General features: G+C 34.1%; 3 protein-coding genes across 4 annotated transcripts; 2 read left to right on the forward strand and 1 right to left on the reverse strand.

Moving 5' to 3' along the window:
- The first annotated feature begins 939 nt into the window (after positions 1-939).
- LOC104751580 (exocyst complex component SEC5A) lies at positions 940-7812 on the forward strand. Of its 2 annotated transcripts, none has more exons than XM_087493210.1 (21): positions 940-1671; positions 2001-2155; positions 2260-2345; positions 2487-2681; positions 2757-2884; positions 2959-3117; positions 3255-3359; positions 3718-3792; positions 4072-4209; positions 4284-4469; positions 4628-4756; positions 4882-5008; positions 5093-5303; positions 5728-5843; positions 5987-6215; positions 6357-6450; positions 6546-6623; positions 6710-6766; positions 6861-7010; positions 7147-7353; positions 7442-7812. In XM_087493210.1, exons 1-21 carry the CDS (start codon positions 1258-1260, stop codon positions 7661-7663), a joined length of 3261 nt encoding a protein of 1086 aa, XP_087349336.1. In that variant the 5' UTR covers positions 940-1257; the 3' UTR covers positions 7664-7812. The 2 variants fall into 2 exon arrangements, with proteins under 2 accessions (XP_087349336.1, XP_010471849.2); XM_010473547.2 differs by having other exon boundaries at positions 999-1671; positions 3219-3359.
- A 68-nt stretch (positions 7813-7880) lies between these two features.
- On the reverse strand, positions 7881-9063 carry LOC104751579 (sm-like protein LSM3B). Its single transcript, XM_010473543.3, has 3 exons — positions 8764-9063; positions 8404-8499; positions 7881-8104 (listed from the first exon to the last, which is right to left on the reverse strand). The coding sequence occupies exons 1-3, from the start codon at positions 8878-8880 to the stop codon at positions 8018-8020; spliced, it is 300 nt and encodes a 99-aa protein (XP_010471845.1). The 5' UTR covers positions 8881-9063; the 3' UTR covers positions 7881-8017.
- An 8871-nt stretch (positions 9064-17934) lies between these two features.
- Positions 17935-20878, forward strand: LOC104753885 (trihelix transcription factor DF1). The gene is made up of 2 exons (XM_019238416.2): positions 17935-18585; positions 19083-20878. Exons 1-2 carry the CDS (start codon positions 18281-18283, stop codon positions 20635-20637), a joined length of 1860 nt encoding a protein of 619 aa, XP_019093961.2. The 5' UTR covers positions 17935-18280; the 3' UTR covers positions 20638-20878.
- The last annotated feature ends 3854 nt before the right edge of the window (positions 20879-24732 follow it).

Raw genomic sequence — 24732 nt, forward strand, 5'->3', positions numbered from 1 at the left:
ACGAGATGGAAGTACAAGGGATGGGATGAAAGGAGACAGAACGGAATGGAAACATAAATTTGTAAAAAGAACATATATAAAACATGTTACAACTAAAATAAATTTGCGATTGAAGTCTTATAAGTAACATATTTTTTCTTCCAATTTATCGAACGTAAAGCGATAAAAATTATAAAAATAAAATACATTAAATGATTTTTTAATAGTTTAAAAAACTAAAAGAAATGTAATATTATATAAATAAATCAAATATAAAGTAATAAGAAGAAAGAAGTCATTAGTTTTGTGATATTTTTACTATGACATATGGTTATAAATATACTATATAGTATACTATATATTATATTGTTTTTGTCCGAAACAGGATTTCATGAATTTTTGTTTTCGTTCCATCCCATTTTTAAGGAATACAAAATGTTTCCCATACCAGGAATATCCCATATTAGAAATGCATTGTTTCATGCGAAATGCATATGAGAATGCGTATAGGACAAAATGAGAAATAACGAAAGGAAACATGAATTGTTTTCACCCTTAAAATATTTGTGTTTGTCTTTAATGGGGTTTAATCGTTTTAATGGTTTTATATCCATTATGATAGGACGGAATACGTTTTTTTGTCCTGAAATAAACTTACCATATTTCTCTTACTATATCTTAGTGTAGTTATCTTTACTGATAACAAAAATTAATCTGATCATTCTTTTTATCTAAGTCGAATTAAAACAAATTAATATAATTCCTAAGAAAAGTATGTTCACAAACTGATTATCAAAATTAGGTTTTTTTATATTAACTCCGGACGTATTTGCAGGTCGATCCCTAGTACAAATTAAAAGAAGCTCAAAATGTATACCTCAGAGAAATGTTGTAACAAAAGTTATTTGTATTTTTTTGTAAATTTTTTTGTTGAAACTAAATTAATTAATTAACGCTATCGTAAGAATTAATGAATCTGAGAGTCTGTTAATTGAAAATTTTAATCGAGTTACCCACATGTGTCTGTCCCTCGTACCTAATTATTCCGTCAAAGCCAAAGCCCACCCCACCGGAAAAGTTTTTTCCGCGTAACCTTTTTATCTTAAAATCAAATATTTATGGAAACAAAATATATATAAAATAAAGAAAGAAGAAAAAAAAAATGGTCACACAAATCACAAACTGAAATTTCCAAATCGAGAGCTTCTCCTCAGATCTCTATAACGATAGCTCAAGGCGGAGGCGACTTAAAAACGATCATCTGAAATCCACCGAAACATGTCGAGCGATAGCAACGATCTAGACGAAGATGAGCTTCTTCAAATGGCGTTGAAAGAGCAGGCTCAGAGAGATCTCACCTATCAGAAACCTCCTTCTTCATCTGCTCGCAAGCCTGTCGCCAATTTAGTGCAGCAGCCTCGACAACAGAAGCCTGCGGCTGCGCCGAAGAAGTCTGCGGCGGCTGTTAGGAAACCTTCTATGGATGAGGATGATGAGTCGGAGGTGGAATTGCTTAGTATTTCTAGCGGGGATGATGATTTGGAGAGGGAAAGGGAAAGAGGTGGTTCCGGTGGTGGTGCCGGGAGAGGAAGAGGTAGCGATGTTCGCGAGAAGGGAAGAGCGAGGAAGGAGGATGATGGTGCTTGGGATGGAAAGGAGCCTGATTGTTGGAAACGGGTTAATGAAGCTGAGGTACGTATTTGTTGCGGCAAGATTTATGTGTGAATCCTCGAAATTGGCTGGAGTTTTGTGCTTCTTCTATCACTGTAATCTGACATAGGCTAAGTGATTGAATTTGCTTGTTCGATAAAGTTCTCTGAGTTTGAATACGATTATCTTGATCAATTTGTTGAATTGTACTACACTGAAGAACACATTTAGTGAACTACCGTGAATGCTATCTCAGTTTCTAGTGTGGCCGAACTCAAGGTCAAGGCTATCCTTAGTTTGAACCATAGTATCATGTGGATTTAATTGGCAAGATGTCCACTTCACTTTAATTTCGATGATATTTTTGGCAGCTTGCCCGTAGGGTTCGTGATATGCGGGAATCAAGAACAGCACCCGTGGTTCAGAAAGTAGAGAGTAAAGTAGCTGCACCTGGCAAAAAAGTGGTTCTAACAAGTTTGCAGTCATTGCCTCGCGGTATGGAATGTATTGATCCACTAAAATTAGGGTAAGTTCTCCTCTCATTCGTTTTGCTTACATTGAAAGTCAGTCAGATACTTTATGCTTGGATATGGTAGAATTTATCTAAACCTGAATTTGTATACTTCGTAGGATAATAGACAATAAGACACTGAGATTAATCACTGAGTCGTCAGGCAGCCCATCAAAAGCGGAGAAAGTGGATAATACTCTTCGGGGTATGTCTTTCTTCACCATATCTACAACTCGAGTTGAATAGTAGCTCTTACAAGAAAATATAATTTTTTGGGGGCCTAGCTTATTCCATGTTCAATCTCCAGTTGTCTAATTGTTATGTATCCTCTTCTGACTATCTGCAGAAAAATTGATTTACTTCTCTGATCATTTCGATCCGAAGCTGTTTCTTTCTCGCATTCACCAAGACACGAGTGCAGCAGATTTGGAGGCTGGTGCCCTTGGCCTAAAAAGTGACTTAAAGGGTCGGAATCTGCAGAGGAAACAATTGGTAAAGGACAATTTTGACTGCTTCGTCTCATGTAAAACGACAATTGATGGTATGTATTATTGCTCTCAACAGAATAATTTATCTTTTTCTTCTCCCATTTTCACGTAAATTACTGATTTTCTAGATATTGAGTCAAAACTGAAGCGGATTGAAGAAGACCCTGAAGGGTCAGGAACTACTCATTTGTTCAATTGTATGAAAAGTGTGACATCAAGGGCCAATCTTGCATTTGAGCCTCTTTTTGAGAGACAGGTTGGTGTGGTTCTAAATTGGTTTTTTTGCTTGTCTCTCTCTTTTTACTGAAGCCTTTCTCAAAACATTTGTAGGCTCAAGCTGAGAAAATCAGGTCTGTACAAGGAATGCTTCAGAGATTCCGGACATTGTTCAATTTGCCCAGTATCATTCGTAGCAGTATTAGCAAGGGTGAATATGATTTGGCAGTTCGAGAATACAAGAAGGCGAAATCTATAGCTCTCCCTTCTCATGTATGCCTGAATTTCATTTAGACTCTCTTGAGACAAATGTTACCCACTTCCCTATAAGCACTGAATCTTCTTTTTGTTTACGATTTTGTTTACATAACAAGGCTCTTGACAACATAAAAAAAACAAGCTGCTTTCAGGTAAATATACTCAAGCGTGTACTCGAGGAGGTTGAGAAAGTTATGCTGGAATTTAAAGGCACACTATACAAGTCTATGGAAGATCCAAAAATAGACTTTACAAGTGTATGTCAGTTATAATTCTTTTTATTTTAATGCCAACTAGTGATTGAACTGAACAATCTGTCGTTCATATATTCACCAAATGCACTTATATCATAGTACTGCTATCATGTTAATATTGCAGTCATCAATTTTAACTTCCATTAAGGATATCCCCTCTTTACATTTTCCCTGTTGTAAGTAAATTCATGTCCTTGGTTATATCATAGTGCTGCATTGTGATTTCTTCATTTTTCTCATGTGTACAACTAGTTGAAAATCTTTCATACTTTCTCTTGGAAACTTTGAGAAACCAGACTTAACGCTTTCTAGTCTATTTACTGTCTTGATATCTGAAGTCTATTTTTATTGTAATTTATAGCTGGAAAACACTGTGAGGCTTTTGCTAGAGCTGGAACCCGAATCTGATCCTGTGTGGCATTACCTAAATGTTCAGGTCAGTATATTTGAAGATTTCACTCTTTGACTACCCTCTTGCTTTCCTATGCGTGGTATCTGGATTCATAATGTATTGGCTTTGGGTATCAGAGTGACTTTTAGCTTATGAAATCGTTCATTTGTTTCCTTTGATTGCTGTCTTCACTTTCAACTTAGCACCTTCACATAATGGGAAAAACGCACCCTTATGTGTGTGTGTGTTTGTGGGTCCCACACTTTTTGTTGCAATCATCGTGTATTTTCGTAACTTTATCTTGCTTGGCTCTATAATTACCAGAATCATAGAATCCACGGATTGCTTGAGAAATGTACATATGATCATGAAGCAAGGGTGGAAAGTTTGCGTCATGAGACTCATGAGAAAGCCATCTCGGATGCGAAGTGGCAACAGATTCAACAAAATGGTGTTCCATATGTGAGTCCAACATTGAGAATGATATACAAGATCAGTTCTATAGATGATAACATGCGTTTTTTTCAAACTTTTAGTCAGATACTGCCTCTTCTGTTGAATATAATGAAGTCCAAGTTGACCTACAATCAGTGGAATTCCCCGGCGAAGAGATTGATACTTTGAAGGGAAGATACATCAAAAGATTGACTGCTGTGCTTGTGCATCATATCCCTGTGTTTTGGAAAACAGCTATATCTATTTTCAGTGGAAAATTTGCCAAGGTATCAGCTATTCTTTCTGCTTAAGGTTCTTATGTCGCCCCAAGAGTAGATACATTCTGTAGTTATTATTACTTTGCTAAGGGTGGTACCTACTTATTTCTTTCTTGGTATTGAGAAAGTTCTTCATTTGATTTTGAATTTGAATTTTTATCGCCCAGTCCTCCCAAGTTACTGATACTTCAGCCAATAAAGCCGAGGAAAAGGTCACAGAGGCAAGGTATTCAACTCATTCTTTGGAAGAAGTTGCTGGGATGATACGCAAGACTATTTCTGTGTATGAAGCAAAGGTGGTGTCTTTGTTTCTTTTTTCTAATTAAGTGACCTCTTCAGTAGAGCTTCTCTCCTCATTGGAAGGAAAACCCTGTGGTATCTGTGTCTAAAGATTTTCATTTCCTGATGACTGTCATTGTAGGTGAACAGCACATTTTGTGATTTTGATGAATCATGCATTCTCCGCCCATTTATGAGTGATGCCATCAACGAAGTATCAACAGCATGCAAAGCTTTTGAAGCCAAAGAGTCAGCGCCTCACAGTGCTGGTATTTGAACTTCTTCTGAAGCTTGAGCTTTTTGTATAATTTTATGTATACTATGATGCTGTATAACCTTTTTGGTTATGGCAGTCGTTGCACTAAGAAAAGTCCAGGCGGAAATCACTAAAATTTATATCCAAAGGCTTTGCTCTTGGATGAGGGCATCCACAGAAGGAATATCAAAAGAGGAGACGTGGATCCCGGTTTCTATTCTTGAAAGGAATAGATCTCCATATGCCATTTCTTACTTGCCTCTTACATTCCGTTCAGTTATTGTCTCTGGCATGGAACAAATCAATCTGTAAGTTCAAGCCACTTTGGTAACATATTAGAAACATTTGCGTATTGTAGTTTACTGCACATAGAGAGGCAGTATTGCTCTTTATTTATTTTTGAGGAAGTGAGAAACCCATTTTTTTGTGTTCGTAGTTCCAGACGTCAGTGTTTCTAGTACATACATCAGTGTCTAGTCTTCTCTGTATACATCAGAAAAAAAAAACACAAAATGCGAAGTCTCTAATTGTGGTTTCTAGTTTGTCATACCATGATTGTGACATGTGAAATGAAATGACTTGTGTACCATGTTGTTTTAGAGGAAACAAGTCTTGTATGCTTTTCGTTGCTGTTCAGGAAACTGCATATACAAATGTGTACTTTCAGTTTTCTTGTTGTTACTGCAGTGTTTACTCCGTTTAGCTGTTGATTTCTGTGTATACCTTTTTCAGGATGATCCTCTCTGTCAAAGGTGAAGCTGCTAAGTCAGAAGATATGTTTGCCCAAATTGAGGAAATCCTGATATCTGTTAGACTGGCTTTTTTGAACTGCTTTCTGGATTTTGCTGGTACGACTTTTTACCGAAAACTTATCATAAAATCCACATGCAGATGCCCACATATGCACGTGGACCGGCTCATGGATGCAAGCAAATGTACAAACTATACAGTTATTATATTGATATGTTAATTTGTTTTCACCATGTATCAGCGCACTTGGAGCAAATTGGTGCTGATCTTTCTCAAAGCACCTCAAGACAAGAAAATTGGAAAAATGGATATTCTGACGATCATCAGGAAGAGCCATCAGCCAACGCCTACGGAAGTGTTGTTGATCCTCACAGGCGATTATTGATGGTCTTAAGTAATATAGGTTATTGCAAAGATGAACTTGCTTCCGAGCTTTACAACAAGTTCAAATATATCTGGTTGCAGTCTAGGTTGGTCTCTGCTTAATTAACGTCATTAGTGCTCTTCTGAACATCAGTAGTTCACAACTGAATACTGCTCTCATGGGTGAATTTGTATATGGTTTTATAATTCACTAGACTAAGATTTGCTTTGTGTTTTCACTTATTCAGGGGCAAAGATGAAGACAGTAGCGATCTTCAAGATCTAGTTATGTCTTTTTCTGGTCTTGGAGAGAAGGTCCTCGAGCATTACACTTTCGCTAAGGTATTGATTTCTTATTCAGCCGTGTTAGTCTAAAAATGCTTTTCTACTTGTTAGAAATAGAAATTTACACAACCAAGAATTTCACCTGTAATCAGGCAAATTTGATCAGAACAGCTGCCACAAATTATTTGCTGGACTCTGGTATTCAGTGGGGATCAGCACCTCAAGTGAAAGTAAGAAATCTATGCGTAATGATAACTATATTAACCTCTTGATTTTTATGAAGGAAAGAATTACTTAAATATTTGCTCTCTTCCAGGGCATACGAGATGCGGCTGTTGAGCTCTTGCACACTCTTGTAGCTGTCCATGCAGAGGTAATACTATTGCTCCTTATATTCTGAAATTTTCGTGATGATTTTTACTTCCTTAGTAGTATTGAATTCTGATAACTGAATATGAAAATTGCAGGTCTTTGCGGGTGCCAAACCCCTCCTGGACAAGATTCTTGGCGTTCTGATCGAAGGTCTGATTGACACTTTTCTCAGTCTTGTGGAAGAAAACAGATCAACTGACCTAAGATCAATTGATGCAAATGGTTTCTGCCAACTGATGTTTGAGGTAACATCTTGTTTTAAAACCATAAGAGATACTGAGTAATTAAAACTGGAACTCACTCAAATTTATAATGATAAGCAATAAAAAGTAGTCTAGATTTGTGAGTTGCTAATTCTGGTTTTCACAATAACGGTTGCAGCTTGAATATTTTGAGACAGTACTGAATCCATATTTTACAAGTGATGCAACCGCATCTCTCAAATCTCTACAAGGAACCGTGTTGGAGATAGCTATAGAGAGCATCAGTGAAGCAGTTGAAACCCCGGGGCATAATCGCAGACCAACTCGTGGCAGCGAAGACACAGTTTCAGATGACAAGCAATCTGTTTCAGCAGACGACCTCCTCGTAAGTTATTCCCTTCTCTTTCCAACAAATTCAATCAAATTTCAGAACCTCAATCTTGATCAGTTTTTTTTTTTGTTTTGGTGAACAGGCTCTAACGAAACAGTGTTCAAACGAATTGCTACAACCAGAGTTGGAGAGAACTCGTCTGAACACAGCATGCTTTGCAGAGTCAACCCCATTAGAGCCAACGCCTGCGTTACCCAAAGCTTCCTACTCTTCCTTCAGAGGATCAATGGATTCTCCAAGCAGAAACTACAGAGGCTCGCAATCATCTGGTTCCCCGATTCATTCCCGACCCAGACGAAGATAATAAATAAGTTACAACTTGTTTATTTTATTTTTGCTTAATTACATCATCTGTCTCCGTTTTTTGTACGTAAACTGATCAGACTTCTCTTTTTGATATTGCTTCTGGTGTATTTATTGTTTGCAGCATTTCTTCAGAACCTATTCTTTAAATTTGTGAGCTCAGATCATTGAAGTTGTAATTAAGAGATATCACACGAAGTGTCAAAGATGAAGAGACATAACCGAATAGCAATGAGAATTAAGCAACTTAGCTTCTTCAAGCTTTTTTGAGTTTTAGACAAGAAGTGACCAAACACACCAATAGTAACAAAGGACATCCATAGAGAAGAAGGCACAAAAAGATTTTTTTTTTTTATTAACCTAAGGCTGTCCTCAGTGGTGGAGCCACCAATATTACTCCATCTCCTCTCACAAACAGATAATCAATCGTCCGCTTTGTTGTCTGCAATCACATACAGTAGATCAGAATCTAGCGCAACTAGAGGAGGAGTGTCAACAACTAATGGTGTATGTATACTAATAGCTTAACATTCAGATTTCAGAGGACTAAGATCCTTGTAGGATATTATGATCAGAAGTCATTTTTGTTACACGTTTCAATTTTGGTAACTATGTAAATATGACAGAGGTATAAAACAGAGTCATCGAGCTGTATCTAGGCCATACGAATGCGAAAGCCATAAAGATTTCTCAACTGTCCATAAATCCTTATCGAGCGAGTCTAGAAAAAAAAGCACGTACCCGGACAATCTCTTCGTATGTTTCGTCATCGATTTCAACTGTTGTGATAGTTTCTTCAACATCACCCAGAATCATGTTCAAATGCTGATCAAACGCCTGCTCAGAGAACAAACACAAAAATCAAACCTTTTCAACTTACAAAAGAGTGTAGAAATCGAATTTACACCAACCCACAAATTCCCAATTTCTTGAAACTTTAAAAGCAAAACCCTAGACTTTCCCCTAAAAAAACAAGACCAAATTCGATACGAAACAGTGAAATCAGCAACACTAAATTCAAACGAATTATAAGCGGAGCGAGTTCTAAGTAAGTTACGAATTCAAAGAGACCCACAGAGGAAGAAGGCAAAGAAGACGTACGTGGAGCTTGCCGCGAAGTTCGCGGTCTGAACGGAGCTTGACATAGATTCTCTCGTCAAGACTCAGTCGAATCAGATCTAGTGGCTCCCTCACGGTGGCGTCTTCCTCGCCGGACATTGCGAAGACAGAGATACCTTCCCACTAGAAACACTTCTCGGAGGAGGGTTTTGGTTCCGACGAATCGTATAACCGGACACAAACTCTGACCTCTCGCGGACGGATACGAACTTGACAAATATTTCGTTCTTCGAATAAGATTTTTACTTTACATATCATTATATGGGTAACGGCCCAACCAGTAGAAAATTAGGCCCATATACGAACCAGGCGAATTTATAAAGATTAGTGCTTCAGATTTTTGTTTTAGCTAAGTGAACTAGTGAAGTGATAATCAATTTTTTTTTCCATAGACTATAGTGAAGTGATAATAATAAATTATTATTAATAATAATACATTTATGCCAAAAAAAAAAAAGAAGATCATTATGGTTGAGGGGTCTTGTATTGTATAAGTTGTATACTCGTATGTATAGAGATTTTTTTTTTATTATATCAAATAACGTGAAAATTTTACTTTCCAATTACGATAATAAATTTTACCTTTTTCTTTATCAATATATTGTAACTTTTCATTTTCATAATTTTGTAACGCTTACAACACGTGTAAGAACATATTATTAGATTTAGTGCGAAATCCCGCAATATTTTATGAAACGTTTTTAACAAAACAATTTTTTAACAAAAAAGCTATATATGAATAATGACAGTTTTAAATTATTAAAATTTCAATATAAATTATATATAAGGTAAGATAAAACAAAATGTATTTATAAACGCCTTTTAACTTTCTCTTTATTTGAGTTTACTAACACGTAACGGTTCTACAAAACAAGCACACATGTATGAGTATAATAAGCTATTGTGGTTGGCATAATTTGGTCATAAATTTATGCAATGTTGTATTAATGATTTAGTAAAAAGGTAAAAAAAAAAAAAAAAAAAAAAAAAAGCAAAAGTGGGATAATTAATACTTAAAATTCTCTGGACAATCCTTTTAATTTATAATCTAAAAGTTTACGATAAAATCTACAGAGATATCAGATACGAGTAATATTTTCCAATGTAATATTCTTGATTACATAAAGCGGTTCTCTTCTCTATGCTTGATTGTGTCATGTAAGTATCAATGACAATGACAACAACATATAGTGTAACTATTCAAAACTCCAACCTCTCATTTGGCTCTCTTCCATTAGCTTTTAGGTATAAAAACTGAAGAATCTTTTGAATGTGCCTTTATTTTAAAAAAACAAAAATGGCGAATGTAAATTTTCAATATATTTAACTCTACAAATAGATAATGGAAAACGTTTAAAATACAACTAGAAAATTACAAGGTTGGGCCAAAAATGTTGTTTGGACTAGTAAGAAAACACATTAGGCCATGACATTGTTATACCCACATAGTAATAAAATTAAAGGAAATTTCATGACTTTTTTTTTTCTTTAAATATGTATCAAAGCCTTTTCGTATTGCTATCGTTTGTACAACATCGGGAAGAAAAGAAAAGTGAAAATATGAAGTGCGTGATCGAAATTTCGGGGGGGGGGGGGGGGGGGGGGGGGGAATAAAAAAGAAAAGCAAAAGAAGAATGTGAAATTGGCTTTGTTTTTCCATATTTCACCTCTTTTTGCCCTTTCCTTGTTCACAAGAGACTCTCTTTTTTTATCCTTCAACATTTTTTTTTTTTTGGCTTTTCATCTTTTTTTCACATTTCTATTTTTCCCATATTATCATCACACACACAAAGAAAAAAAAAAGTCTTCTTAATGTTAAAACGACGCAATAAAAATGTCATTTCATACTAAAATCTGACTCATTTTTAACAGTGTCAGTTTGCTTAACTTGTACATATAAAAACAAACAAGCTTTTACTTGACGCTAACCCCTTACAACAAAAATTACATGTTGTTACACATCACCTGATTAAAAATCTTTTATAATAACGATTATAAGCTTTAGGTATCTCAATATATATATATTTTTTTTTTGGTATCTCAATATTTACTCAAAATAAAAATTGGAAAAATTAGTTAAGAGTGGAGATGAGGGTGAGCTGGAGACAGATATAAACACTGAGAGGTAAAACCACATGGGAAAGATGAAAGTGGCGTAGATAACTCATAATCCCCCACATGCCCCCAATCTCTCTCCCCCTTTCCCATGTGAATTTTTCTATTTCCTTTTTCTACCCCTTACTTTCTTCTTCTTTCCAATTCTCACCCCACTTTGTTTTACACCCAAATCTTTTCTATTTACCAAATCACACACTATGTTGTGTTGTGATTAAAACCAAACTCTCTAATAATATTCACAACATTCATCGTGAATTTGACCTTCGCTTAATTTCGTCCGTCCTTGTGTTAAACGAATGGTTGAAATTTGTAACATTGTTTATTTATGGATCTACCAACTTTTTTAAAAAAAAATAAAAATTAACCTTTTCAAGTTCTTAATCAATCCTATATATGGACCCACTTGTATCATCATTTGATTGTTTTAATAATTAGGCAAACCCTATAAGTTGAACTGCTAGGTTTTTTTACTCGTATAATTTCAATCTTGTGGCAGCAGAATCATCTGTTTGTTTATTTTATTCCTTTAAATTATACATATATATTTTTATTCTCCGGGTGATTTGTGAATCGTCAAGTAGACAAGTACTAATGCCTTCCATTTTAAATTTTATTTCTCAGTCTGTTATGTACATATATTATATGTATTTCTCCATGATATTTAGGTAGATCTTATATAATATATATACTGATGTAGACATGTTAATGATCCTCATCAGTTTTCAAACAATCCCTTCACTTTCACATTGTGTCTAAAGTTTTTAGTGGTAATTATTTATTATTAAGCAAGTTAAACCACATAAATGTCGGTTCTGTTTCAACTTGTAATTTTGTCGGTTGTATAAATCGAAAAGAACCGCACCTCCTTAAACCGTACATCATTCATAATCATAATTATAATTGATGGAAGCGCCTTTAAAAAAAGGGATTAGTATATATTAAAAAAGAAGGGAAATGCAAATTACGACAGCGAAGCACCTTCACACATGAATCCAAAATCCGCCGTTATATATATCTCATGTTATGTGGAAAAATATATATATATATATATATGTTACTAGGTGGATTTTATTTTAACCTATAGGTAAATAGTATATCACTAAGATAAGATTAATGTTAAACTGATTGGAGTCTGCATAATTTTGAAACTGAAAATTTAACTAACTAGTGGTATAGTTTAATACGATAGTTTGGATGATGAAAACTAAAATACATCACCACTCGTATTTCTGATTGACACAGACATTTGGCAATTCACATAACAGAAGAACTATTCTAAACAAGAGATTTTGTAACCTTTTGGTTTTGCAGTAAAGTTTATAGAAAATGGGAAGTTGTGGGGAAAAAATGATGATGAAAAATATATAACAATGTAAAACACTAGAGAGTAGTGTAATGCCACGAAGGATATTAAGTTAGATGATTAATTCGTTCGGAGCACAGCAATTACAGTCCTACACAGTCCCTTCACAGTCACACTGACACACACATATGTATATTTTATATATAATTGTGTGGGTGTGTGATTTTCCGTGCACACACATACTATTTGTGTGTGTGTGTGTCTATGTGTATGATTTTCCGTGCAGAAGCAGTCGTGCGAGTAATGAATGATGGTAACTAAAGCTGATCTTAGAATTGTCTGCTAAGTTATAAAAAAAAACAATAGTAGTTGAGAGTACTACTACTAGTTTTATTTTTCTCAATAATCTTAGAGAGTAAAAAGTTAAAAATTATCCAAGTAGAAGAATAGAATTACAAACAGGGATCAAACTACAAACAATTTTTTTTTACCTCTATTAGTGTTTTGTTGGAGTAAAAATTGGTGCAGTAATTTCATCTTTTCAGATGGGTCCATAGCTCTTTGTTGCCTCCCTCAAACCACTTGCATTTTTTTTCCACCTTAAAATTACACTGGCCCATCAATAATTGAATTACTTAAATTTTTATTGTAATCTCTGTTCCTTTTTCTAAATGTGTTTTCTACCTAATTCATAAACTGTAATTTGTTAATTTCTTAGCAGGGTTGTAAACATAGCAATCATAGTAAATCAATATTTTAGGGTTTATGTGAATGAACGTTGTGTATTAATAATAAATCTAGAGGTGGTATTCACCTTCACGTCGTGTATTGGTATTTTTTTACACGTTGCTTGGATTTTATGACATTTTTACTTTATCTAAAGATAACAAAAGACACCACTTTCCTTTGACGAATATCTTTCACAAAAACATAGTGTATAACACATATTGAAGTAAAAGATGCAAATGATAATATGGGTACGCAATACTATTTTTTGAGACCCGTTATTATAATGGTCGTTTTCAACTCCGAAGTGCACCTACGAAAAAGACCCACGACAGATAAAATATACTTTATTAGTATAATAATGTAATAAGATAAAAATTTGTAACGTTAAGAGTCGAGCCATGCGAAATCGAGTGGCTATTATATAAGTTCGTTGAAAAATAATCATAATCAATGCTTTTAGGAGCTACCAAAAGGATGGTCCCTGATATCACCTTTCAATACATTTTCGTGTAATTCATTGAAAAATCAATCTAACGCTATTAAAAAAAAAAACATTTACTGCCTAATCATGCCGTGAATATTTCGATGAACATTCGTCGGATCGTTTACCCGAACGCTATATACCTGAGTAGGTTGATACTTAGCCTTCATTATGTACAAATTTGCTGCGTTTGACAATTTACATATTATTACAGTATTACTAACCCAAACTTCAAACTACTATCGTGTTAGTAAATTCATATAAATACATTCTAAAAAAACGTAAAACAAGTTTCAAGTGGTTTGAGAGAAATTATGTAGCTCATTCGAAATATTTACACACAAAAAGATAGTACTAATTATTAACTTATCTTTGCATCAAACAAAGATCGAGATAATGTGATTATGGTAACTGCAAAATCTGCAAGCTAAAGGCCGTGAAAAACTTAGTCATGATCGATCACTAGCTACTATCATAATTATGCTCGTATGTCTCGTTTTATTGCTTGTTTTAGATCTCATGTCAGCTCGTTAAATAATAATTTGTATCTACCCCTTATATATACCAAAAATGATTCGTTAAATTCCGATTTTCAAATATATTTTTGCAATACGTGTTTTTTTGTGCAATCTATATTAACCTTAGTATTTTGAGTTTTCAAATACATATAACGGTTGAGTAGTTGACCCATAAATAGGTTTTTTTATAGTGAAGAATAGAAAACGGCACGGTGAAGAACATCCTCCTTTGGAAGGTAACAACAAATTTACCACCAAACTAAGTACTAGTAGAAGTAAAGGTAAAACTATTCCTAACTAATACTAGTATAAACAGAAAAAAAGAACAAAATATTATTCCTAACTTTATGCATGTAAGAATTTTGTAGGTTAAAACGGGACGTTGGAGAAATTAACATTCTTAACCATTGACATTGATTGTTTAGGTTGTCATCGTTTTCAAGTGTTTAAATAATTGATTAATTAGTTAAATAACGGCCGTCAAATTGGGTTTGAGATGTTGCAAAGAAAAAAAAAAGGAAAAAAAAAAGTCAATAACAAAATAAAAATTAACGGAGGCTATATAATGTATATGTATGGCCTCAACGGGAAAGAGTCACCATTTACTTCAATCCCGAAAGTGACTTACATCTAACCACTTCCCTTCCATTCTTCCAACATCCTTTCATCCTTTTATATTTATTATTATTCAGGTAATACAAATAATTCACTACAAAAAAATTTATCAAAATGACCTCTTTATTGATTTGAAATCATCAATGCCCGTGTAAAGTTTATTATAGAGATAGAGTGTGGTAGATGATGATCAGTGGTACTGTGAAAACTAAAATAAATTTGCATTTCTGTGAATGCGATGGGAAGATTGGGGGAGACAAACCAGATCAGTGATCAGGATGGTTTTGTTTATTATATTAATGATGAATTTTAAAAAATGTTAAGCTAAGAAAACTATAACTAGATTAATAGCTTAAAAGGAAAAAAAACCTCAATGATTAAAGGTCAATGGGATCCACGTTAGGGTGAAAATAGTAATTTCCGAATAATACGCAAGTCTCCCGCCTGCCACTGAATACGTTCCAAACTTGATCCTCTCATCTCCACCTACTTCTTTTTACGTACGTTTTACCCTTATATTGCTCTAGTAATCTTTAACATGTTTCTTATTTAATCTTATAACTTTCACTATGATTAGCACGTAAAGGTGATAATATGATTATGAAACTCGTTAAGTAAACAAAATTACTTTGAGATTAAAAGCCGGCATTTTAAGACAATTTAGCTGGACGGACAGAAACCTAACTAATAGACTAGTAGTAATAACCACCGTCTTTATGCGCAGCTGTCGATAACTCTCTCTGCAATACTTTATTTTGTTGTAGTAATAAAATAGTAAATAACTATTGGTTAGAAATTGAATCCTTCAGTTCCCGTCATATATATCTTTTTGTGCCCACTTTTTTTTCATCATTTCACATACAGCCCAATGATGACAAAACTCTTGTTTTAGCAACATCACACCATTCAGTCTCTCTTTGCTTTTCTCTTATCATAAAGAAATTTCCACTATGATGAGACATTCATTATGAACTAAAATTAAGCAGTGATTAGTTTCATATGCTTTGCAAAGAGTGGTATATACAAAAAGTATAGTATATACATATATAACTCACACACAAATCTATACTACTGGTTTTAAATTTCTATTATGATACAATAACACTTGTACAAATCACTATATTCTAAGTTTTGGTCGTGTTATTTTATACCTAAGTGTAACAGTTCCAAATTGATAGCCAATAAACATTAAGATATCAGTTATCTTATTATATTTTATACAATGTTTAAAAAGTGTCAGAAAACATATACATAAAAATTGGGAAGCTTAATTGGTGAAATGGCTTTATAAGATACGGAAACACTAAAAAGTGTATTTAGAACTTATAGAACCAAAAAAATAGTCAGTTACACTTTCACTTTCACAAAATGTCTTAAATTGTCTAAAATAATTTACTTTGTTATTGTCTAAGCTCAAATAAATAATATGTGTTCACCTAATGTAACGCTCATAGTTATTAAAAATAATTACAAATACTTTTTTTGCACCAATCCACAGTAACAATCAAAACTGGGCGCTCATGTTCGAAACGTGTCATCGATAAAACTTTTTAGAAATCAACCAAAAATTACTAAATATCTATATTTAATTATTATTTATTCCGTTACGTTGGTCCAATATATATGTTATTAAATTTTTAACTTAGAATCCAAAGTATTAAAACATCTTAATTTATCAACTTAATGATATTTGTTTTTTCTTTTACTTTGAGAAAACATAACTATTATAAATATTTACAGCTAAAATCTCACATTTTCTACACCAGTCCAATGTAACAACAATTAAAACTAGACACTCATGCTCGATACGTGTACATCGACAAATTTTAAAAAGCAACCAAAAATTATTAGTTTAATTATTAAATGTTTATATTATGTTATTATTTTCAGTTACATTAGTTCAATATGTATGTATGTATATATATATAAGATTAAAAATTTAACATTAATGTGTAGTCAAAATTAATTTAATTTATAAACTTAATAATATGTGTTATTTTATATTTACTTTGAAACTAATAGGGTCATTTTTTATTCTACAAATCTAAGTCCCCCATTAAAAATGTTGATAAAGGAATTTTAAAAAGGAAAAATACTTAGATTCACCCCTAGGGGTGAACCTTTGTATTCATACCCTCTTCTCTCAACCAATCATAATGTTTTATCTAATATTTTATTTTAAAAATAAATCAAAATTGAATTAAAAAACAAAACAAATCAAGGAAACAAATTCTATATACTTTTATTTAAAGAAAGTTAAATATTGATTTGATTTAGATTTTACAATTAAACAAGGTTATATATCGGTTTGGGTTTATAAATGAAAATTAGGTTTTAGATTTTATAATCAAAACGAAATTATATGTCGGTTTTGGTTTACAAATGAGATGGTTAGGGTTTAGATTTTACAATTAGAACGAAATTATACAATAGAACCTCTATAAATTAATACTCGGTAAATTAATAACCTCTATAAATTAATAAATTTCTCCGGTCCCAAGTTGGGACTAGTGTAATTTTAGACATTATTCGATAAAATAATAAATTAATAATTTTTTTTTGAAAATCGCATGTAAAAATATGGTCTCATCAATATCATAAATTAATAATCAAATAAACTAGTATATATATATATATCTAAGAAATATATATATATATCTAAGAAAATCTAGTGAAATATAAATCTATTGTTGTTTGTTTGTTCTTGAATTTGCATTCTTGTTGGAGAGCATCTCTAATCTTTCTGACTGCATCAAAAACTTATGTCGTTGTCTTTTCAAATCTTATCCAAAAATTGTAGAGAGTTTTTGACGCGATAATTGCTTCTTTACGTGTATCTGGTTCTAAAGGTACCATCATATCTTCTTCAACTACATCATCACCTTGAAAAATAGTAGTAGCAATTTCTTCGACTCTGAATTTTTGATAAAAAATTCACTTCATAAATTAATATTTTATTAATTTATCGATAAATTAAAACCTCTATAAATTAATAAAATTTCATGATCCCGACTTTATTAATTTATAGAGGTTCTATGTATATCGATTTGGGTTTATAAAATAGTGGTTTAAGTTTTTCTTTATTTTATTATATCGGTTTGTATAAATTATTATGTATACAAATTTTTTTTCTTGTTTTATAATGGTGTGAATAAAGAAGTTCACCCAAAACTCAGGTTAAACCAGGTATTGTGCTAAAAAAAGTGTAAAAATAATTTACCCAAAACTTTCAGAATACCGAAGAGAGAGAAATGGTGAAGATTCCATTTTGGCTCAAACAAAGGAAAAAGTATCAATAAAAGGTGATAAATTAAAAATAAAATAGGTAAGAAAAAGAAAAAAAATAAATACATCAAATATATATACAATAAGAATGGCTCCTTGAGATTGACACGCAGATCTCATCACCAGAAAATTATAATAATTGAAAAAAAATAAAAAAAAATTTGAAGAAATAAAAAAGATTTTAACTTAGGTATATATTTACAAAAAAAACTCTCTTACACCATAAAACCCTGCGCCTGCAGATTTCACTCTTCTTCCTCTCTCATGTAAACTCTCTCTCTCTCTCTTTTTATCTCTCCCCTTTTTTTTTTCCTTTTCCCAATTTTTTTTTTTTTTCATTTTTCATTTTTCATTTCTGTAACTTTCTTCTCCGTCAAAGACAGAGAGAGAGGTAGAAGGGGGGGGGGGGGAAACACAACAGCAGAGATTAAAAATCAAAACAAAACGAAGATGCAACTGGGTGGTGGTACTCCGTCGACGACCACCACTACAGCAGCCGCTTCAACCGCTACTCCACCACCACCGCCGCCGCCGCCACAGCCACAGCCACAATCGAACGATTCAGCCGCAACAGAAGCAGCTGCGGCAGCAGCGGTTGGTGCGTTTGAGGTATCGGAAGAGATGAACGACAGAGGATTCGGAGGAAATCGTTGGCCGCGGCAGGAAACGCTAGCGTTGCTGAAAATACGATCTGATATGGGAATAGCGTTTCGAGACGCTAGCGTTAAAGGTCCCTTATGGGAAGAGGTTTCTAGGTTCGCGTTTTCCTCTTTACCCTTTTTTTTTTTTTTTTGGGTTTAATTCTTCTTATTATTCCAAACTCTTTCTTCTTACCACTGCAAGATTTAATCTAATTGGATTTGATTATGAAAGCTTTTGTCTTTTTTTTTTTCTTTCTTCAATTGACCAGTGAGTGTCTAAAGATCTGGATGCGTTTAAAGTTTAGATTTTTGGGTTGCTTGAATTTCGCCGAATTTGTCAAAAAAAATGTCTTTTTTTTTCTTTTTCTTTCTGGTCATTGAGATTCAGATTCAGACAGTTCTTGAAGTGGGTTTGATTTAAAAAGCTGTTTTTAATAATATAATTAAACAGTTAATTTAGATAAAATAAGTTGAGTCATGTTTTATTCATGAGTCATGCTGATTTTACCTAAATCAAAATCCGTTTTTTTTTTATCACAATAAAAAGTTTTGATTTTTATCTTTTTTTTTTTTACTGAGGAATTGGTTTATGAATTTTGTGTATTGGTCAGGAAAATGGGAGAGCTTGGTTACATAAGAAACGCAAAGAAATGCAAAGAGAAGTTCGAAAACGTTTACAAATACCACAAACGAACCAAAGAAGGCCGTACCGGTAAATCCGATGGCAAGACTTACCGCTTCTTTGATCAATTGGAAGCTCTCGAGACTCATCATCATCATCATCATCAGCCTCTACGACCACACCAACACCAACACCAAAACAACAACTCCATATTTTCAACTCCTCCTCCTATAACCACAGTTATGCCACCGTCCGTACCATCTACCTCGATTCCTCCGTATACTCAGCAATTGAATGTACCTTCTTCGTTTCCAACCGACTTCCTCTCGGACAATTCGACATCTTCTTCTTCGTCTTCCTACTCGACTTCTTCTGATATGGACATCGGCGGCGGAGGGACGACGACAACGACGACGAATAGGAAGAAGAGGAAAAGGAAATGGAAGGAGTTTTTCGAGAGGTTGATGAAACAAGTTGTTGATAAACAAGAGGATCTTCAACGCAAGTTCTTGGAGGCTGTTGAGAAGCGAGAGCACGAGAGGTTGGTCAGAGAAGATTCTTGGAGGGTTCAAGAGATTGCTAGAATCAACCGTGACCAAGAGATCTTAGCTCAAGAACGCTCTATGTCCGCTGCTAAAGACGCTGCTGTTATGGCCTTTCTTCAAAAACTATCAGAGAAGCAACCCAACCAGCCTCCTACTACTACGGTACAGCCACAGCAACAAGTTCGGCCACCACAAATGCAGCTGCTTAATAACAATAACAATCAGCAGCAAACGCCTCAACCGTCTCCACCTGCTCCTCCTCCGCTTCTGCAGCCAATTCAAGCTGTTTTACCATCTTCATCAGAGACTAGGAAAACGGACAATGGAGACCAGAGTATGATGACTCCGGCTTCGGCGTCAGCGTCAGGGTCAGCGAGCTCGTCGAGGTGGCCGAAGGTGGAGATAGAAGCATTGATAAAGCTGAGGACGAATCTTGATTCGAAGTATCAAGAGAACGGGCCAAAAGGACCACTGTGGGAAGAGATATCAGCGGGGATGAGAAGGTTAGGATTCAACAGGAACTCAAAGAGATGCAAAGAGAAGTGGGAAAACATAAACAAATACTTCAAGAAAGTCAAAGAGAGCAACAAGAAACGTCCCGAAGATTCCAAGACTTGTCCTTACTTCCACCAGCTCGATGCTTTATACAGAGAACGTAACAAGTTCCATAACAACAACAACAACAACAACAGCATCGCATCTTCTTCTTCAGCTTCCGGTCTTGTTAAACCGGATAATTCTGTTCCTTTGATGGTTCAACCGGAGCAGCAATGGCCTCCTGCGCCTGTAACGACGACAGCAACTACTACGGCAGTGGCTGTGGTTCAGCAGCAGCATCCTCAGCCGTCGGATCAGAACTATGACGATGAAGAAGGTACAGACGAAGAAGATTACGACGATGAGGAGGATGAGGAGGACGAGGAGAATGAAGAAGAAGAGGAAAGAGGTGAGTTTGAGCTGGTGCCTAGCAATAACAACAAGACGACGAATAATCTTTAATGATGATGATGATGCGAGTTCGATTCCGAGTGGTGGTGGTGGTGAAAGATTAGTAATTTTTTTTTTTTTTTTTTTTATTAAGTTTTGATACAGAGAAGATGAGAGTTTAAATATTGGAGGGGGGGGGGTTTGTTTTTTTTTTTCTTTTTTCTTTTTCTTCATCTTTGATTTTTATTAAGTGATACCGAAGAGAGATTTAATATGTTAAAAACAAAAAATAAAATAAATGTGATTTAATTAATTTTTGCCCGGGGGATATATAAATAAAAAAATGTTAATTAAGAGAGGGGACAATGTGGGGTTATATGATGAGTGAATAATAAAAACTGTAACTTGTAATAATGTTCTTTTTTGTAATATGTAGTATAAAAGAAAATTGAATGGTTCTTGTTGTTTGGTGACGATTGTGTTATTTTTGTATTTTTACATATTATTGCTATTGTTTTTGTCTAAATTACGAGGTGGGACTGGGAGACGAGAGTTACTTATCCTTTTCGGTATACAGTTCCTTGGTAAGATCAATAAATAAAAAACTTTATGTTAAATTTTTCTTTAAGATAAATGAAAAAAAAAAGAGAAGATGCCAAGTTCACATGCACACAATGAGAGAGAGAGAGAGAGCGTGGGGTTTGGGGGTCCACGTGGCTAAAAGGAATCTTACTCTTTTCTTTTTCATCTCTGTGTCTTCTTCGTTGCCCTAAAACGCAAGACTCTCTTCTTCTTCTTCTTCTTCTTTTTTTTTTTTTTTTAATTGTAAGGGTGGTTTCGTAATTTCAAAATGTGGAACGCACGTGACAGATCCAACCATATATGAAAAACAACTCTTATTTGAGACGACGACGATGATGATGATGATTCGCTGTGTCACAATTAAATTCATAAGTACTATCAACACATGTTTGGTCGCGTTTCCAGATCTGTTTTTACCGAACAAAATATTGATGTATATGTATCTACCGATGATCGTGACTCCTCTTTTACGCTTTTTTTTTTGGTCTTAGAAATATATATATATATATATATATATATATATATATATTGCTCTCGTGGAATCCTCAAGGATTAACACATGCATCATATACGAATTTTTGTGATTTACATTAGATGTTTTAAAGATTATTATTCATATCATACTCATATGTGGTTTGGTTTGCACATTATTATTTAGAGTATATATATATATATTGCACATGTTACCAAGAAGAGCATGATCATATATGTATATCCAAGTTTGGGTTGTACGTTGAGTAATATTTTGTATATTTATTTGTACCCTATAAAATTAAGATGCGGTTAATCATGATGTGTACGTACTACGTCGTCCAGTTCTGATCATCATATATATATATATATAATGTATGATATCTAGCTGTAAAATACATGCATAATTTATTCTATATGTTTTGCAAACTATATATATACTTCGCCAAATTAAATACATTTACGATTTTTTGCATAATCGATCGACATTTAACATTTACATGCTGCGCTTTTACTTCTTTATTTCTTCTCATTTTTTTATTTTTTTTCCTTGTAAATCTGATTTTATATTATAGGCAAAACATTATAGACAAAACGCAAACACATGTTTTATAAAAACAAGGAACCAACCTGATGGAGAAGTACTCCGAAATCAAATTGCCTAAACTAAACCACCTCAATAGAATTAAGGGGGCTATACAAAAGAATGAGTTCATGTGATCCGGAACTAAACAAGCTAAGGAAGACATACATCTTTAAATCGAGGACATGCTCTATTAAGCCACAAAGGATGACCGTTTAATTTGCAACATAAAATTGCATCTTGTATTCATGCGTAACGTTTTGAGCAATGAAATTAGCTTCGTTGTTAGAGCATTAGCATCCATAATATATATTTAGAATCGTTTCTCACCATTACAATCAAAGAAAAAAAAATTCAAACGAGTGAGCTAGTAAGAAACAATTCTCGTTTGAAAAACGCTTATGCTCTTAGATTTTACAATTTTCACTTTCAATTTCCACTCCATGTATATTTATATCAAAAAAAGATCTAAGTATATAATTATTCTTATTAGTTGTCTATGAATCCTTAGAACCTAAACACGAATCTACTATATCTTACCCAACCTTGGAAGAAAGGAACATAGGAAACTCATGTGAGCCCGCTTTAATTTGTTTGGTGTGTGTTATCGTTCATTTGGATCAGATAACGATCACTTAATATTCTGTTTACGTTTTATATATATATTTTCTTAGCATAAGCAAGTCTTAGTTTGTACCGTTGAATTACAGAATATCACAATATTTCGTTAAACTAATTTCAAAGTGCCAATTTTAAATGATTAAACAAGGCAAATAAGTAGACTTTAAAAGTAAACGAAAAGGACTTGTAGAAAATATATATCCTTATTTATTATTGTTAGTATTGAAAATTGAACTTGCTGGTCCACCGTCCGATCCACGGATGTAGAGCAGCAGTTGATATACGAATTTATTTGTACGTCCACAAAATTTTCGATGTGTTTATTGGATGTTATTTTGAAATAACTCAAAAGATATTTTTGGATCGTAATAATTTCTCACCAAGCGACCTACTTACTGTCAGTTATGTATGATGTCTACATATAGAGTTGTAATAGATCAGGTCTGATGTTATTTTGACTTAGTCCATATTATTTTTTATTTTATTGATGAATGTCTTTACATATCAATATTTACGACGAACAACTCTCTCCATAAGACACAAACGGTTTAACATATACCATATTTATGATTAATTAACAACTTTATCAGTAAGACACAAGATTACAATAGACAATTTATTATTTGCAACATGATGGAGTTTTGGTTAGTTCGTATTTTTTTTTTTTTTTTTTTTTTGTCAAACAATTGCATTTCATTACTCAAAGGAGTGAAAAATCATACAAGCAAAGGTTACAATAAAAGATAAAAGGGCATTTCCCAATGTCAAAACAATAAAAAAAACAACTAAGGATAGGAATAGTCCACAATAAGTTCTTGAGAGCTTTAAGCCAAGTTCATGGAGATACTTGGTATATGTGAGATCAAGGTTGTCGACAAGCTCTTCCATGATCAAATCAGTGGAAAAGGTGATAGCCACTCTCATGAGACGAGATGGCATTAATGAAGGGGTCAGAGCTGAGCTTCTTACCGGTTTGAGTTCACAGAGAAGTAGCTTGACAAGATCTCGAGCATGGGTGAAAGTGCTCTGAAGCTTGAAGATATTTGCTAGAGCTGTCGTCAAAGAGCAACTGGCCTTGGACTGTCCAAAGCCGTAGTCAAAGAGACAACTTGGAATCGGGATCAAAGAGCCAAAAAGCTTCAAGCAAGGGGGTTCAGATAACAAGGCCAAACTGGAAACTAGTGCCATGATTCTCAAGGAATTTAAGCAGAGCCATAGCAAAGATGACGAATCACTTCTCAAATGGAAAACATAGAGTAAATGATCTTGATCACACCATCAGCTATAATATGGCTTTGACACATGGAGCAAAAGATCATAATTGGACTTACATGGATATAGCGTTGGATCAACAATTGGATGGGAGTTGTCCCCGAAATTGATAGGTTGGGAAAGATTAGGGTCGTTAATCACGGGGCATGAGAGCAGGGAAATGTGGAAGTGTCGGTAACCCTCGTCCCGTGGATCCAGGGTCATAGTGCCGTTCTTCCGTATTCCCTTGGTGTGGCTAGAAAAGAGGAGTGTGAGTCTCGATTGACTTGAGCTTTGATAACCAGATTTTGTCGAGTAATTGCTTCGAACCCGAGATCGCAATTGGTAATAGTTGTCCCGAACCAAGAGTATCGATAGAAATTGCAGAAGTTGTCGAAAACTCTTACAAACACCATATCGAACAATACTTAGAAACGAGTTTAGCAGAAGTTCAGAAATAATGGACCTGGGAGTTGAAGTTGTGGGCTTTGCTTTTTGTAAGCTTAATGGACATGTAGATAGAACACGGTCCACCAAGAGCAAACCTAGTTTTCCAATCAAAGACCAAGGAGGACCTTGGGTGTGGCGGCTGACCGGAAAAAGTAGAGAGCTTTGCGGAGCATAGAGCTTCTCCTGTACGTGGTAAATCAGTGGGATTG

The sequence above is a fragment of the Camelina sativa genome, chromosome 16, assembly GCF_030686135.1.
Source record: "Camelina sativa cultivar CO46 ecotype springtype chromosome 16, ASM3068613v1".
Taxonomy (NCBI): Eukaryota; Viridiplantae; Streptophyta; class Magnoliopsida; order Brassicales; family Brassicaceae; genus Camelina; species Camelina sativa.